The following is a 16,682-nucleotide window of genomic DNA, read 5'->3' on the forward strand; positions in this document are numbered from 1 at the left end:
TCGGGACATGAGCCTCTTATTATGTTTCAAAGGCACAATGCCATGTACTTACTTCTTCATCTGCACCTTCTTTTCTAGATTCTTTTTTGGCATCTTGAAACAGCCATGGATTGGTAAAGCTGTCCCTAGGAGATATTGAGAGTGGAAAGTGTGAATGACCAGGAGGTGCAATACCAGAAGATTAACTGAATGTTTTTGATAATGTAAACATCACTGTAAAAGTCAATCTATGTATCACTAACTGGATGATCTCCAATTCTTCGATCATATCCCCATGAATGCTCTCTGAATGGGTGTTTCCTATTGTTTCAGCCCACGATGGAATGTCAAGGAGAGAGGCCACAGATAAGTCTTCTTCTGACACAGCTGGAGGATGCCTTTGTGAAGTCTCCACTCTTCGCACCACCCGAAGACTGTCACCATCGTCTTGGACTGAGGAGAGAGCTACAAAAGACAAAACATTCACTTTGACAGTGTAAAGACTACGACTTTGACTTCAAGGCTTGTTTTTAGGATCTAAAGATCTAAATGTAAAACAAGAATGTGCAGAATGTCCTACCTTCACTGTGGTCCAGGGTCCTTTCAATCTCTGCATATGTTCTTGAGGTTTGCTCCTGAACTGACTTGTGCATTTGGATCTCAATAAGATGGACAATGTCCATGCGATTTATTTTAGTGAGTCTTTTAATCAATGTATCTTCTGTGGAATTTGAGACATAATCAGAAACTATCAATTAAAATGGACTTTACTGGGCATTTACTGTTAAAAGAGTAAATAAGAACAGGATTTACCAGTTGCATGCTTTCCTTCTCTTTCTACCCAGCGCTGTAAAAGAGCATGACTCTGCTCTTGTAGTGAATTTGGGTTTTCAGCACGCACTTGCTGAATCTCATCTTCGTTAAACTCCAACTCTTTGGCTAGCTCTGAAAATAGATTATTGTATAAGCTGTTAAAAAAGAAACAAATTCACTTATGCATTAACATCATGTTTTTCTTTCTTTCTTAAAGCTTTTACCATTTTCTTTTTCTTCTTATTTTTGGAAGAAAAATTGTGCTCTCTTGCCCCCAGGATGCTAGAATTTTGTAAGCAGTTGCCACAGTGTTGGTGTGCTGTTGCTACAGTATTCTGGGTGGTTTTTAGTATGTTGTAATGTGGTTACTAGGTTGCTCTGAGGGGTTGTTTCGGTGTTTACTGCCCCAAAGTCTATTATGATATCTGGTCAATGTAATTGTATGTAATGTAAGAGGTAGATGATGATCTGACTACTTGAAACTGATATACGCACCTGTCCAACTAAAACCTAGAAGGTCAGCAATGATGGCCAAAGTCTCTTCTTTCCTATCTGCATCATCATGCCAGTCCACTGTAAACATCAGAGTATTTTCATTAATACTTAATGAAATGCATTTAAACACACACACATACACACACACAAACAATTAAACATCAAATTATTTTTCATTTCTGATATAAACTAAATGGACTATCTGAACTATTTCTGACTTTGTATTATGGGATGTGCACTAAAGATACTTGAGATACTGTATCACCTAAATGTCTGAGTAGAGTTGTTGTATGTCTATAAATAATTTCAAAATGTATTTAAACCTCTAACAGTGAGATCAAGAAATGTTAATTGAAGCTAGGTTGGACAACATGGTGACTGAAGATCTGTTTAAATAATATATGCCACAACATTCTTTTAAAGCTTTTCACACAAAAAGTTCCCTTGTCATGGTTGTTTTATTATTCCTAAGAGAAAACGTGAAGTAGTTAGCATGCAATACACAGGAAACTGTATTTTTAGCAAATAAATGTAGACAATCAATCTTGAGATACACACTGATACACACAATTGAATAAAACATGACATAAAAAGTCACAAAACATGACACACAAACACAGACATACAAGAAAACATTGTGATGAGACAAAGTACAGCACAAAACACAAGTCAACACAGAACAGGAAATAATGTTTAAAAATCATATGAAAAGAGACTGGCATGGAGTACATTTTGGATTAAGCAATACGGGGGGCAAGTGCCAAGTAGTGGTACCTTTACTTTGGTCTGGGGTAGTGCTGTCTGAGATTCTCTGCATCTGTGTCTCCACACAATCTTCCCAGTTGGGCCTTGACTCAAAGACATCATCGCCTACGGACGGGGGTCGAATTGCTTTCAAACTACTTTCTATCCCTAACTCAACAGAGGCTCTGTCTCCTTTGGTTTTATCACACTCTGTGCTCCTTGAAGAGTCCAAATCCTGAGAGAATTCAGCAGGAAGTTCAGGTTGACTGGATACAGCATACTGTAGGGTAGGAGACTGTGTCGGTGAAACTGAAATCTGGGAGGATGAAGTATGTGGTTTGGTGTAACTGCTGTCTATTTTAGTGTGATCATCCACAACAGACATGGACCATTCTGAGTCACCAATATCTGCTACAGATTTAGGCCTTTGATTCTGTTCAATGGAGTCCCCTTGTCCTAAAACTTGGTCAAAGCTGGCTGCTTTTACAGCTATTTTTGGTTTAGATGTTGTGTCTTTAATTTCAGCAACAAGGTTCTTGGATGGAGTGTACATTGAAGGTGATGTCTGGAATTGCTGTTGACTAACAGTATGAACTGAAGCACTAGGGGAAATAGTAGATACTTGTGTGGATATAGGCATTTCAACAACAGAATGCTGTTCATCTTCCACTGAAGAGTCAGAGGATTCTGGGTCTTGCTCAGAATAAACTGTTCGTGTTACTGTATAAGTGGCAGTGTCAACATTCGGTATTAATGTGTCTTCACAGATTCCATTATCCTCTGTGGGACTCTTTGGTTCACTTTGGATAGGAAAATCATTCTGTTCGGGATGTTCTGGTTGAACACTTTTGGTTCCATTTTTACTAAAGCCATCAGGTTCTTCAATAAGTGTGTCTTGATGAACTAACCCATCTGTAGGCGTCTCAAATGAAGCGATTGCAACAGACTCACTAGCATGGAAATTGACTTGCTCACATTCTTCACTTGGATCTTCATTTATTGGAAAAAAGACTAACCTTTCTTCTTCCTCCTCCATGGTCCTTTTGGTCATGTCAATAGCACCACCTCTGGTCATCTCAAATAGCTTTCCCTCTTGGAAGAGGAAAGGATTTGGTGTCCCCTCTTCAGTAGGGGTTCGTCCTGGAGTTGTGTCAGGTGTAGTTCCATGGGAATGTCTGTCTATACACAAAGCAAGTATTTTCTGCTCCTCAGTCTCAATTGTTGCATCGAATGCCTCATCGTCTTCCACTTCAGCACTCCAGGGAACCAAGTCTCTTGGAATAGACACTGGGATTTCTTCTGGGTTCTCTTCATTGTCCTCTTGATAAATACATAAATCTGGCTGGGATTCATCCTGCACTTCCTTTGTAAAAGTGGCAGCACCTACATTGTCGTTGGTAGAAAGCACTTTTTCAGAAGTTGTGCTCTCACCAGTTGACTTAGAATCAACATCACCATCCTTCTCAGTGCCCATTTTGCTCTCTGCTGATGTAATAATGAGATCCTCCTTAGTTTTAGTCTCATCAATCACTATACTATGGTACTCTGAATGTAACTGTTCATAGTCTTCCTCCTCGTTCTCTACATGTGTTTGCACAGATGGTATGTCTATGCATGCCTGTAAATCAACAATCTTTAAATGAGTATGTTCCTCCTCCATTTTGTCTGTGGTCTCTAAAACCTCAGTGGTTTCTCCTGAGACCTTGTGAGTTGATTCATCCAACTCAGGACTGTCATAATCATCATCTGACAATGAGGAATGTAAGGGTAATACCGGGCCAGATTCAGCAGGATTCTCCAAGTACTGCTCTTCTGATGTTATGGTTAACATTGTGTTAAAGTCTAGTGAACTTTTATGTGTTGACAGCACTTCTTCCTCTTTTGGTTGTTTAGAACCACAATCAAAATCAAATTTTACCTTTTTAACTTTTGCATCCTTTTCCATTTCATCAAATGTTTTGATCTTTGCAGCCATCTTAAACATCTCTTCTTCTGGAGTGAATTGCCTTTGTAAGGCATCAAAGTCATAAAGATCCCCACTGTCAATCACTTTTTCTTTTTGCTCCAGGGTCATGGAAATGCACTGCATATCTAAGGTCTCATGGGAACCTTGGGATGACTCACTTTCTAAATAAATGTTTTGTTTAGATATTGTTTCTTTTTCCCCGGAATCAGAAATGAAAGCCTGACTTGTTGAGAAGACCATTTCAGTGTAACTCAGCTGACCAGATTCTTGACCAGTGGGACTTCCCTCTAAAGAGTCTTGGCATGGGGACTCCTTGGTTGGGCTTGGCTCAATAGAGTCTGGGGAATTTTGGGATGATCCATCTTCTCTGATGGGAGTAGTATCAAGTGAGTCTGTTCTACAGAGAGTTTTAGTATCACTCATGGTTGCAGGCTGCAGAGAATCCAAACTAAAAGGTCTCTCTGGTGCATCTGGACTGTGATGGCTATATTGTGGTATCTTCTCAGACTCAGAAATTACATCCGATTTTATCATCTTCATGCTATCTTTACAGGTATAACCACTTTTCATATTATGTGCTGATATTTCACCCTCCAATTTCATAACTTGAATTATATTTTGAACTGCTGTCTTTGAATTAACAGAGGACATTGACTCAGTATTGGCGGATGGAGAAGATGATTCAATCGTAGAATCATACAGTGATTCAGTCTTGGTTTTTATGGAGGTTACTGAACATAATTCACTCTTGTCACTTTCCGCTCCTTCATTTGATGTCGAACTTGATTGTTGAGTTGTCTCCTGATCCTCTGGATATCTGTCTTCTGTTTCCTTACTATTTGTACTGGAAGAAAAAACAAGGACTTCAGGACTATTTTGAGGGGTTTCAGCAAGTCCCTCATGTTTCTCACTGTCACCTGTGCTGGAGTGAGGAGTCCTTGTCCCTATACTATTCCCAGGAGAGTCTGCCAAGGCCTCGTGTTTGTCACTATCAGGACTTTCTTCCAATGCTCCATCATGTATTTCACTTTGACATAAGGGTTCACTCTGCACCATTGCAGTAGCAAATGCAGTGATTATGTGTGATTTACTTGGATCCACTGCTTCCTGGTGTATCTGCTCCTCATCTTCCAAAGAAAGGTCATCGTTACACATTAAATAATGTTTACTTGCTTTACCTGAAGTTCGCCTAAAGCGCAGATATTCAGGATTTTCCTCAAGTTCTGCCTTAATATCTGCACTGAAATCCTCTGATGGTTTCCTGTCTGGGCTGATCTGAGGTTCCACAGACAATCTCCTGTTATCTATATTATACATTCCCTCATGTATCAACCGCGGGTCTTCGTTACTTAATAGTTCAGGACATATTTGTTGTTCCTCAGTTTCTGGTTCCTGAGATGGTTTTCCATTTTGGTCATTTGCTTTATGTTTACCGAGCAGGTCTTCTCGAGAGCTTTTCATTTCAAAGTTAAAGATAATGTCGGAAGTTACAGCTTGATCACCTTCGATCTGGATGATCGTCAGTGGTTTCTCATGTACTGCTTCACCATCATCAATCATTGGTTTATGCTGAATTGTTTTTTGGTCAATATGTGATGATTCTTGAAGGACCTTGTTTTCTACTACAATTGTTTCTTGTAAATACTGGGTTGATTCTGTAATTTGGTTATCATATGTTGGAGGAACCTGCATCACATCAGAACTTGCTTCAGAGGGTATAGTTGTAATTGCTCTTTCTTTTAAATGTTGAGTTGTTGATGTCATTTGGCTATCATATGTTGAGGAAATCTGCACCACATCAGGACTTGGCATTTCAGAGGTTACAGTTGTTATCGTTCTTTCTTGTAAATGTTGAGTTGGTACTGTCATTTGGCTATCATACGTTGGGGGAACTTGAATCATATCAGAACGTGCTGCTTCAGAGGTTAAAGTCACAATTGATTTATGTTCAAAAAGTCCAGACTTGCTTTTCGATGGATCCTGGCCAGTCTGAAAAGCTTTCATCAGCTCTCTTACAGACATAGTTTCCTCCAGCTTTTCCGTCTGTGACTTTGGGGATTTTGGAGTAAGCTTGGCTGATTTTTCTGTCTCTGTAACATATGGCTTACTCTGGGAAGTACTAACTTTTTGGGATTTCCACTTTTGACTGTCCACCTCATTCTCTTCTTCAACCTTCTTCTGCAGTGCCTTAACCCTGTCCTTAATGGATCCAATCGGAGTTTCGACAACTCTAGGAGACACAGGAACAGGTCCAAAGACAGGTTCAGATCCACCGATAACTGCATCTTCATCAAGAGACTCTTCAGACTGACTCCTACTCATCCTTTCCAAGTCATCCTCTGAACTGCCGCTTGCAAAGTCCCTCTCTTTATGCTTTTTCCTTGCTGGCTTTTTGATTTTTGCAGGGCGGTGTTTTCCACGTGTTACAACAACCTCTTTAAAACTTTCTTGAACACTATCCACATCTTGTGAATCATTAAATGGTACAGGCGTTTCCTGCAGACACTGTTCTAAGTCACTGCTGAGATATGAAACCATACCTGAAATATCCCTCTGAGGAGGAGAACTGGATATAATGCCTCTTGTGATTTGAACTTCCTGAACAAGTGCCTCTTGGACTTCAGAGATATTTTTGCTTTTGGATTCCTCAACATCTGTCTCACTGAGATGTACCCACTCCTCATCATCAATGGTTACAGATCTCCCAATAGCACCTCCCCCCTTCTTTTCATCCATTGTTCTGTCACGAAGAATCTGTTCTACCCTCTCTAAGTCCTCTTTCACTTTTTCAACAATCTCAAATGGCTCGTCCACTTCCTCATCCCCAGCCTTGTCTGATCGCTCTCCGGCATCAGAGGACCATGATTTTTCTGACTTTTCAGAGGTCAGAAGGACTGACACTTTAATCAGGTCCTGCTTCATTTCAGAAACCTCTGAAAGTAGATCTGGACTTGCGAGTGTGGCAGGATCATGTATGATTTGCAGCATGGAAAGCTCTGTTGACTCAGATCCATCATAATCTTCCATTTGAACAGCACAAATAGTTTGTAAAGAACAAAGGGGGAAATGAAGAGGACAAAAGACATTGGAAAACTAGTCAGGGGAGGAGCAATACAAACTGTCTTCAGTTCAGATGATGAAGAAACTACTTGACAGAATGAAGAACATTGCTAGATTTATCTAGATTTGGATCCAAAGATTTGGGAAGGCATGGAAGCAGTTAGGCAAAGCAAAAGAGAATTACAAAGTGAGGGCAGGAAATGGGCAGGAAATAACTTGCTTAAACATGTTATATTGATTCAAGTATCCACTCATACACTTACACAAGAGGGAAAGTATAAAAAAACAAAAACAAAGGATAAGTAATACAGAAACCTGTGCACAAAGAACAAATGAGGAAAGTAATCATAACACAGAGTGGAGCTGTACCAATGAGGCATCTCAAGATTGTTCTCGACATGAAGAACTCATGTCAACACAAACACAGATAGCATTTCAAAACAATGCCCTTATGCAACACTGAGATACAATCAGAGGCTTATCCCATAAAACACTTTCAAATTGTTAAATGCTATGGCTTTTTAGTTATGCAGATCTTTGAGTCAAACATGGAGTTGTTTAACATATGGGAATTTGTTATAAGTTAAATGATAAGAAAATTTTAGGAAAACAATAAACACAAGTGAACAAAGGAAACAAAGAATGTGAGTGATAGGGATAAAAAAAGTGTCACAAATTATGCATATTTCAAAAAAGATATCCTCACATTCAAGCAGACACACTCACACACATACATATACAATAATATAATATGTGTAAGTCAAGTTATTTCCATGCAAAGGAAGTGATCCATGCAAAGGTGACATTTGTGGCAAGCAAATTAAGTGATTTAATTACAGGCAAAATAATATGTGCCTGGTCGGTATGATTTTGATTTTAGGGGGAATGGTTTGTTTTCCAGTATCTCTTTTGGCATGTAACACACTAAACATTTTAGAAACCATCATGCCAGAAGCAAGATACCATTGTGAGAGAATTGGATGTAATGTTTCATGAGAACAGCAGTCCATAAAAATAAAAATGGAAGAAGGGATGTTTATCAGCCATAGCATAGCAATCAGGGATCCACAAATACAAATTCTCTTAAAATCATTTATAAATATGCTAAATATGTTAACTATGCACTAATACATTGGTAACCTACAGTTACAGGGGTTATGGGGGTTAAAAACAATGGGAGAAAAAGCTGTTTTTACTGCATATATATTTTTAAACGTAAAAATTGCTTACATTGCTCATGTGTCTTCTCACTCTATAAAGAAATCAGATCGAAACAGAGAGTTAATCAAACTGAAATTACAAACAATCCATGATCTCTTTTGCAAAGACAACATTATTTACAAAATCATTTATTTATTTTTAAGGTGTAAAATAGGTATTTACCTCCTCATCTGCATCTTGGTCAGAATCAGATTCTAAAAAGTAGTTAAAAAATTAACTGTCAGATTAAATTTTGATAAACTAAATATATTTGAAATAAAATGTATTGGCTTTTTGTTGTGTCTATATATGCATATTATGTACAGTATATGTGGTCATGAGGTAATATCATTATGAAAGTGCTTCTCTTACCTTTGAGTAAACAGGTAGGCAGATGTTCAGGTTGCATATTGCATTGTGGTTTAGACTGCGATATGTTCTAGGTTCTTTTGTAAAAGACAATCTGCCGCATGGTTCTTGAGTGCTGTCACGAATCTGTTGAAAACAACCAATCTGTAACTTTGCTCACCATCAGCTGACAATTACACAATACTGTGGCATCATAGTTAAACTAGTAATAAACATGGTGGCGTACTGTAACACGTTTAAATCTGTAACTCAGTGCCTTTTTGTGCAAACTTCAATATAATATCTACATAGTTATCTACTATAAATAATGCTACACAAAACTTACTTTAATAAAGAGAGAAAGACGGTTTTCCTTAAAGGCATAGAAGCTGAACACATGGTGCTGTCCACTTTTGGTCAGAGGGACCAAATTTCCAAAGCAGTCTGCAAATATTGGCTTTCCCTCTAGAAGCTGTAGAGATAAACATACCCCCATGTAGAAAAGTTCATCTCAAATGCACTAGCAAGACTAGCTAAACCACACTTACCTCGACATCTCGACTACGAGCCACTTCAGTGAAGTTCTCCTGCTGCTCCAAAGTTTTATCCATCTTATCATCCGTCATACAGAAGCAGCGGAGTCGTGCTTCTATAGGGTCCAATGTCTTGGCGAAGATGACAAATTTGGCCATATAGGGAACACAGATGATCTCACGATACAGCTGACTGGAGAAGTTCACAGACTCCTGGATCTGACGGCAATCTATAAGCCAGAACCTGGGAGGAAAAACATGAATTTAACGATTTGTCAAGGGGAAGCAGTCAACAAACATTTGTCACTGCGTCTGAACTCACCTTGCTGACACATTAGTGGTAAATGAAACACACTGGTTGATGAATGTTAGCGGTGTGGATCCAGTTATGTCCTCCCATTGTGCTGGAGTCGTCCCACCTAGAAAGTGAAAATTACTAGAACTAATTACAACTTCTTATAAAGGCACTTACTTACAAAAGATATGTTTTACTCTCTATTCTCACATACCCGTAATGCTACATAATAGTCGTAGAGTGGGGGTACTGTTTGTCCCATCACTGGTTGAGCTTTTAGGGACAGGAATAGTCATGGTAATGGGCTTGTGAAACTTGCGTCTTCTGGGCTCCAAAGTAACAATTGAGCTGAATGTAGCCTTATTACCCAAGATCTTCCTCACCAGATTCTCACTGATTGGCTGGGCCTAATAAAGGATGAGATTGAGATGTAAGTGGCAGGATGGACTTCTCTCTTTTTTTTTTCAATTTCATCCCCTCCCCCTAACCAATTTGAGAGTAATATACTGCTAATTAAATATTTTACAGAAGGGCTAAGCCAAAAAAACATTTTTTTCCATAGAGTCACACTTTTAATATGAATCCTAAAATAAGACTTAAAAGACAAAATAACAATAAATTAGTATTACTAAAAGAAGTTACTAAAAGTTTTTTGTACTATTGTTCTAGAGTGGCTGATAGTCATAACATAATTTGTGAGAAAACTGTCAAAAGGAAAATTAGAAATGCCGGTAACATCTTATTTTAAGGTGTCCTTGTCACATGCTACATATAGAATTAGCACAAAATTATGCATAATTACATGCATAACCCTAAACCTGAGCCTATAGTAAGTACATGTCGTTAATTAATATTACTTAATTGTACTTAAATGTATAATTACACTGTAACAAGGACACTTTACAATAAATTGTGACCGAAAGGCCTTCTTTAAAAATTAAAAGGTCAATGATGAAGATTGCTTTGCATAGTGGAATACCTGTAGCCCAACGCGTATCCGTTTAGTCAATGCTCCCTCTGGGAACACAGCCTGGACCTGTGGAACAAGTGTGCTGCTTAACAACCCACCCTCTGGACCGATCAGATGACTGTCCTGCTTAATGCGGGACACCACTGCAAAGTATTGTGGGAAATCCCGTGTGATGATGCGGCATATTCGCTTTTTCTCCAGCTCCTCAGGAGGGTCCAGTTCTAGTGTGAAAATGACAAATCCAGTTGTTACAAATGACCAAAGTCTTCATTTTATTTCATTTTAAAGAAGCTATCCTTCTTTACCAAACCAAACTTTTCAACTAAGCACAGACCTGTTCTAAAATGTTTGAAAAGAGCTGTCAAACAGGATCCCAAATCTATACCACTATTCAAAAGTTAGACGTCAGTGTTGTTTTGTTTTTTTAACAAATTTTGACTTTTATTAAGCAAGGATGCATTAAATTTATTAAACGTAACTGTAAAAATGTTTAATGTTGCAAATATTTTTTTCCATCTCAATGTTGTTCTTTTGAAATTTCCACAAAAACAGCAAGCAGTACAACTGCTTTAAACATTGATCCTAAACACCGAATCAGTATATATCAATAGTTTCTGAAGGATTAAAGGCTGCTGAAAATTCAGCTTTGACATCATAGGAATAAATTACATTTTAAAATATATTAAAGTAGAAACAGCTATTTTAAATTGTAATGATATTTCATAGTATTGCTCTTTTACTCTTGGTGAGCATAATAGACTTCTTTCAAAACTATTAAAAAAGCATTACTGACCTCAAACTTTTGAATGGTAGAGTATATGGGGTCAGCTCACAGCATTACCAACCAGATTACAGTTCTATAAGCATACAACTTACCAATTTCAGGTGTGTTACATCAAACAAGTGTCTCTGTGTGTACACACTCACCCTCGTCCATGCCATTGAGTATCTGATTCAGCTCCTCTTCTGTATGCTCACAGTGATGTTCTCTCCAGCTCTCTCCTGTCTCACTGCGCAGAATCACCAACTCCCTCTCTGTCCCACGCAATGCAGCAAAGTGGGGGATCTCCACTATCACAGGCCTGAAAAATAAGGGGTGTCATTTCAGCCAAATGTACGGCTTTGGACTTGTCAAAGTGAGGGTTGTTGAGAAACAGATATCGCATCTGTGGAAGACATAAACACAGGTAAATGTAGCATGCAGCAATGTAGGAACAAAACCATGGGTAATGTCATATACAGCATACACACAGAGCAATGACCAATACAAGAAAATAACAAATTTAAACTCAAACAATATTCAAAAGTCAACAAGGGAGGTAAGGTTAAATTAATGGAACACCTCTATTTCAGAATGATGAAAACAAACTCAAAAAATTATAAAATACAGATGGAGGTGTATTTAAAAGAATTAGGGGGATATGTGACCGGTATCCAGTGGATATTTGGCATTAGGATCTCTCCTACCCGAGGAATTTTGTGCCGGGTGGACCCAGCTGCAGAATTCTGCTGACAAGACTTTCACCCTCATTAAGAGGAGGAGGGGCTGTTGGGAGGTGGAGTTTACTGTTCCGATCGCAGCCATTAAAAAAGATGCAAAAAACATAGCACACTGTGAACCTGATTTACTGAACTCAGATTTAGTAAGAGAGGAACATCGTAGTCATTCCTCCAAACTAGAGATGACAAGTGTCCTAACCAGGTGAGACAAACACTAAAAGCTCATCTATGAGTTTTTGTCCTAATCAGCTGCGACATTTTGTCCATCGCTTGGTTAAATCGACCTAAAATTGTTTCTTTAATTAATGAATGAAAAAATACTAAAACTTAAAACTAAAATCTATCCACTGAATCTCACTGGTCCAAAATTCACAAAATAAACATCAAACATCATTTTACTGGCTGAGATTACATGGACAGCTGTTTCAGCATAGACACACAAATTGATTGTCGCTGGAAACTTGTAACATCGCTCCTGGTTAGGACACGTCAAACATGTTGACATATTGCGCAACTTTGTCAGTCAAGACGAGACAAATAGAGAACATATAACTGCATCATACACAAACAAAGATAGACAAAAATGTTCATGGTGATACAGCATACATTTTTAATTTTAGATCCCTTTAGACACCCCCTTACCCAAGAAACTGGGCTCCAGTGGGTCCAACTTCAATAAGCTTGCCTGCGAGCCCCTCTCCATCCACCATAGGGGGCATAGAGGCCAGCCTGTGCCTCTTCACCAGACGACATGTGACCCGTGTAGGTGCTGAGCACTTTCTAGGTGGCACAATAATGCGTAGTCCATTGTGACGACAGCCACGCATGGCTCCACCACGGGCATCCACCATGAAACTGACCAGGAAGCTGTTTTTATAGAACAGCAAGTGACAGTGAAACACACAACACAATGTTTAACATCTTCATTAAAACTACACAGAAATGAAATACTGCAATAAATGCATTACATTCTTGTTTATAAACTTACAGAAGCCACCTAGGCCATGCAATATTATTTTTCTGTCTATTTTTCTAAACTTACTGTATAGGCTCTGTGGGCTTCTATATGTTTGTAAACAGTTATTATTTTTGCAGTCTCTTTGGTGCCATTTGAAATTACACACTTTTCCAGAAACATTTTTGGTAGTTTTCTTCGGTGATCAAAAGGATTCATTTCTGTTAAACCCTAAACATCGTTTTTATTATTAGATTGTGTTGCCGTTATGTGTTGTACAATTTTGTTGTACACTCTTATATCATTGCTCTTTTGCTAATTTTGATTGGTTCCATTGTCCTCATTTGTAAGTCGCTTTGGATAAAAGCGTCTGCTAAATGACTAAATGTAAATGTACAAGTACAGACTGTACACTACAATTCCAAAGTTTGTGGTCGGTAAGATTTTGTTTGAAATATTTTTTTAAAATACAGTAAAAATTTTAATATTTTAAAATATTATTACAATTTAAATACCTATTTCTATTTTAATATATTTAAAATGTATTTTATTTCTGTGATGATAAAGTTGAATTTTCAGCAGCCATCACTGCAGGCTTCAGTGTCACATGATCCTTCAAAAATCATCTACTATGCTGATTTGGTGCTGAAGAAACATTTTTTATTGAGTTGTGGTGCTCAAAATTTTTGTGGAAACCATGACACATTTTTTTAGGATTGAATGAATAATAATTTTACAATGTAACAATGACTTTTGATCAATTTAATGCATTCGTGCAAATGAAAAGTATTAATTTCTTTCTTTAAAAAAAATCTTACTGACCTCAAACTTTTGATTGGCATAATGTTATTTTAAGTGTTGCTTTATGTTATGTATTGTTCATGAAGTCTATGGAGAAGGTCTCCAAAAGAATCTACAGATAAGTCACTGGAGAAATTAGATAATAAAGAATGATAACCTTTGAACATGCTCAAGATGTACTGGGGAAAATACCGTAGTAGTTGAGAAACACAATGTCTCTAGTTTCATACCACCCATGTGAAAGATACTGAATAATACTTCCTATTTTTTTATGGGGATATCTATAAATACTGAGACATGACTAACTGTGTTCATCAAAACGTGCTTATTAATATTTTAATAGACACAAAAAGGCTAATTTAAAAAGGAGGGTCAGTTAAAACAAAAAGGGTACATGGAAGAGAAGTGGAGGATCACCTGCTGTTGTCATTGTCAAGGCATGGGGTGGATCGGCTAAAAGCAGAACAAAAGACACAATCACAAACAGCAAAGAGAGAGGCAGACTGATTTAGGGAGATGACATGAGTGTAATAAACGAGAAAGAAAGAAAGAAAGAACAATGAGAGGAAATTGAGCAGCTATCGTTCATGATCCACAATAGTGGCATCTGATGCAATGCCAGCTTTGACTAAACATACATATCTTAGTATGTACTAGCATGTACAGCGAAGGGGAGGCAAGTGTGTGTGTGCATGTTCATGTCCGCTTTAGTGTGTGTCTGTGTGTGAAACCTACTAACCCTGACTGCAGAAGAGTGCTAGTTAGCACCACATTATCCAGATGTTCAGCACCCCAGCTCAGTCGATATGAGTCCTTCTCATGTTCTCGAGAGAATGCAGAAACCTAACAAACAATATAATCAGACTATAATATATCATCACTATATCATGTTCGAAACCGTTGTAAATGACCTGTGACCTCATTACAACAGAATTACCATGTCACTGCATCTGCATGTTTCAAAATTGTTCCAAAATTTCAGATTTTGTTGTTGTGAATATAAAATCAAAGAATATTCTAAAAATACTAACAATAAAAAAATACAAAAAGCCCTGTGAATCCATGGTTTACAGTTAATTTAGAACAGCTAAGAAGATTTTAACAATGCTAACAATTAGATTTTAGCAATTAGTATTGTAAACAATGGCAAACAACATGTTAGGTGTACAAATGAGGTATGATGGTTTATAGTTCACCTTATTAAGCTGGTGGCTGGTGATCATATCCTCAATCAGCATTCCTTCACCCCTGTAAGCAAGATGACTGTGGGTCTCATGGGACCTGAGGTAGGACAATGTAAACAGGTGAGCAAAACAGCATAATGTGTGTGCACTTGTTATACTTGTGAGAGTTAAATTCCCCAAAAAATGGCAACCAAAAGCTTCTGGCTCAAACAATGATGTGAGTTTGGAGGCAGGGCTAACAGTAATAATCTGTTTAGCAGGAATAAAATTGTCTATAGAATATTAAAATATTGGTTTGTCTGTTTGTAAATGTGCATTGGTTTATTTTTTTACCGGTCTAAGTTATGGGTGTAGCTCATGCCGTCCAGGTAGTGTCCAGGTAGAGAGTCATCACCAAGCTCTCTCAGGTCCTCTGCTCTCAGGTATTCCCCTCCATCACCTGTCATTGTGTCCTCACCTGCTCAAACACACATTGACTAATTGATTGACACCGTTAATGAACTACTCGTTGATCAAATTACTGACTTAGTGCCAGATTCACTAACAGCTTGCACCAGCTCAAACCCTCTTTTGGTGTTTAAAAACTGCTGTCAGGATTTACTAAAGAGACACAGCAAAAAATTAGTGATGAAAAGATATTTTGGCATGTGCATTTGTAGGAGTTTTTCTTTCAGATGCAATATTTATGGGAAGAGAGTACTCAAGTAAATCACACAACATGATTTACTAATTTTATGATTTAACCTCTCATTTTCTGACCCAATATAAATGTAAATACTTTAAATTCAGACCAAATAGCATTAATTGTTAACATTTGGGTTTTAGACAACGTGACAGTAAAGATTTCCAAAATAAACCCATAAAAAACTAAAATGAATAAAAAGAAATTATATTAACCAACAACATATTAACCATAACAAGCGCTGTTCACCCATTATGTAGGTACTACTAAAACTAAAATACTCAGTGACTCACAAATATCATGTATTCTCATATATTCTTATGATTTGAAAAATGATCCCCAGATTAGCACAAATAACTGAGAACAAAGTTAGTTTTTCACAGTTTAGTTTTCTACACACAATAATCATGCCCATCCCAAATTGCAAACCACACGTTGGAATAGATACAGAAGAAACTGAACAGATTTTTGGTAATGCAGTAAGTGTAACGTTAGTAACTTCAATAGGTCAGTTCAGTTCACTGTATATCTATACCCTGTATTCCTTCGATCTCCATAGACACAGTAAAAAGCTCGTCCTCCATCTGATGTTGGGCTACAGAGGCACAGCAGCTATTAAACAGATATATGAAATCATAATAAAAGTCAGATAGAAATCAGTATCTTACCCTCCTCATCAGACACATCCAGAACTTCTGTCATTGTCTCTGGAACATTCAGCTTGTGTTTCTCTGTCACCGTCTACAAAAGTTGAAATGAAAAAGAGATTCAACATTCTTGTTTGGTTTATGAATGCATCAAATATTTGTAATATTTAAAGGCATGGATACATACGGTTGTCGTTGTGATTATTTCCTCAGTAACAACTTTCAGAGTGTCCACCACTGAGATGTACCCCAGACGCTTAGCAATAGAGAGTGCTGTGTTCCCATTCTGAGAGAGAAATAGTGTGATGTTAGAGAAATAAGATATAGAATTAATATAATTTCTGTGAGTATGAGTGTGTTGGTCACCATAGTGACTGCATTGGGCTTGGCTCCATGCTGCAGCAGGACATTGATAATGTGTGTATTTCCCTGCTGAGCTGCTTGGTGAAGTGGTGTGTAGCCATTCTGAAATAAAAAACTCCATCAGTACAGTAAACAGCTCAGAAATAA

General features: G+C 37.8%; 1 protein-coding gene across 17 annotated transcripts in view; it reads right to left on the bottom strand.

Moving 5' to 3' along the window:
• Positions 1–16,682, bottom strand: part of ank2a (ankyrin 2a, neuronal) — a 62,596-nt gene that overhangs the window by 10,884 nt on the left and 35,030 nt on the right. For 6 of the 17 annotated variants that reach the window (XM_042716762.1, XM_042716753.1, XM_042716768.1 and 3 more), the window contains 25 exons: positions 16,539–16,637; positions 16,360–16,458; positions 16,194–16,266; positions 16,061–16,120; positions 15,177–15,300; positions 14,856–14,940; positions 14,399–14,502; positions 14,077–14,112; positions 12,546–12,770; positions 11,871–11,969; positions 11,331–11,485; positions 10,413–10,624; positions 9,648–9,840; positions 9,461–9,557; positions 9,154–9,382; positions 8,952–9,077; positions 8,630–8,752; positions 8,441–8,473; positions 8,288–8,309; positions 2,062–7,017; positions 1,288–1,365; positions 793–924; positions 560–700; positions 243–444; positions 53–125 (listed from right to left, as the gene is read on the bottom strand). In XM_042716762.1, coding sequence (XP_042572696.1) covers positions 53–125; positions 243–444; positions 560–700; positions 793–924; positions 1,288–1,365; positions 2,062–7,017; positions 8,288–8,309; positions 8,441–8,473; positions 8,630–8,752; positions 8,952–9,077; positions 9,154–9,382; positions 9,461–9,557; positions 9,648–9,840; positions 10,413–10,624; positions 11,331–11,485; positions 11,871–11,969; positions 12,546–12,770; positions 14,077–14,112; positions 14,399–14,502; positions 14,856–14,940; positions 15,177–15,300; positions 16,061–16,120; positions 16,194–16,266; positions 16,360–16,458; positions 16,539–16,637 — 7,776 coding nt within the window. The remainder of the gene's footprint in view (positions 1–52; positions 126–242; positions 445–559; positions 701–792; positions 925–1,287; positions 1,366–2,061; positions 7,018–8,287; positions 8,310–8,440; positions 8,474–8,629; positions 8,753–8,951; positions 9,078–9,153; positions 9,383–9,460; positions 9,558–9,647; positions 9,841–10,412; positions 10,625–11,330; positions 11,486–11,870; positions 11,970–12,545; positions 12,771–14,076; positions 14,113–14,398; positions 14,503–14,855; positions 14,941–15,176; positions 15,301–16,060; positions 16,121–16,193; positions 16,267–16,359; positions 16,459–16,538; positions 16,638–16,682) is intronic. The other 11 variants (XM_042716758.1, XM_042716757.1, XM_042716761.1 and 8 more) reach the window with 8 other exon arrangements.

This window comes from Cyprinus carpio, chromosome B1, assembly GCF_018340385.1.
Source record: "Cyprinus carpio isolate SPL01 chromosome B1, ASM1834038v1, whole genome shotgun sequence".
NCBI classification, from domain to species: Eukaryota; Metazoa; Chordata; class Actinopteri; order Cypriniformes; family Cyprinidae; genus Cyprinus; species Cyprinus carpio.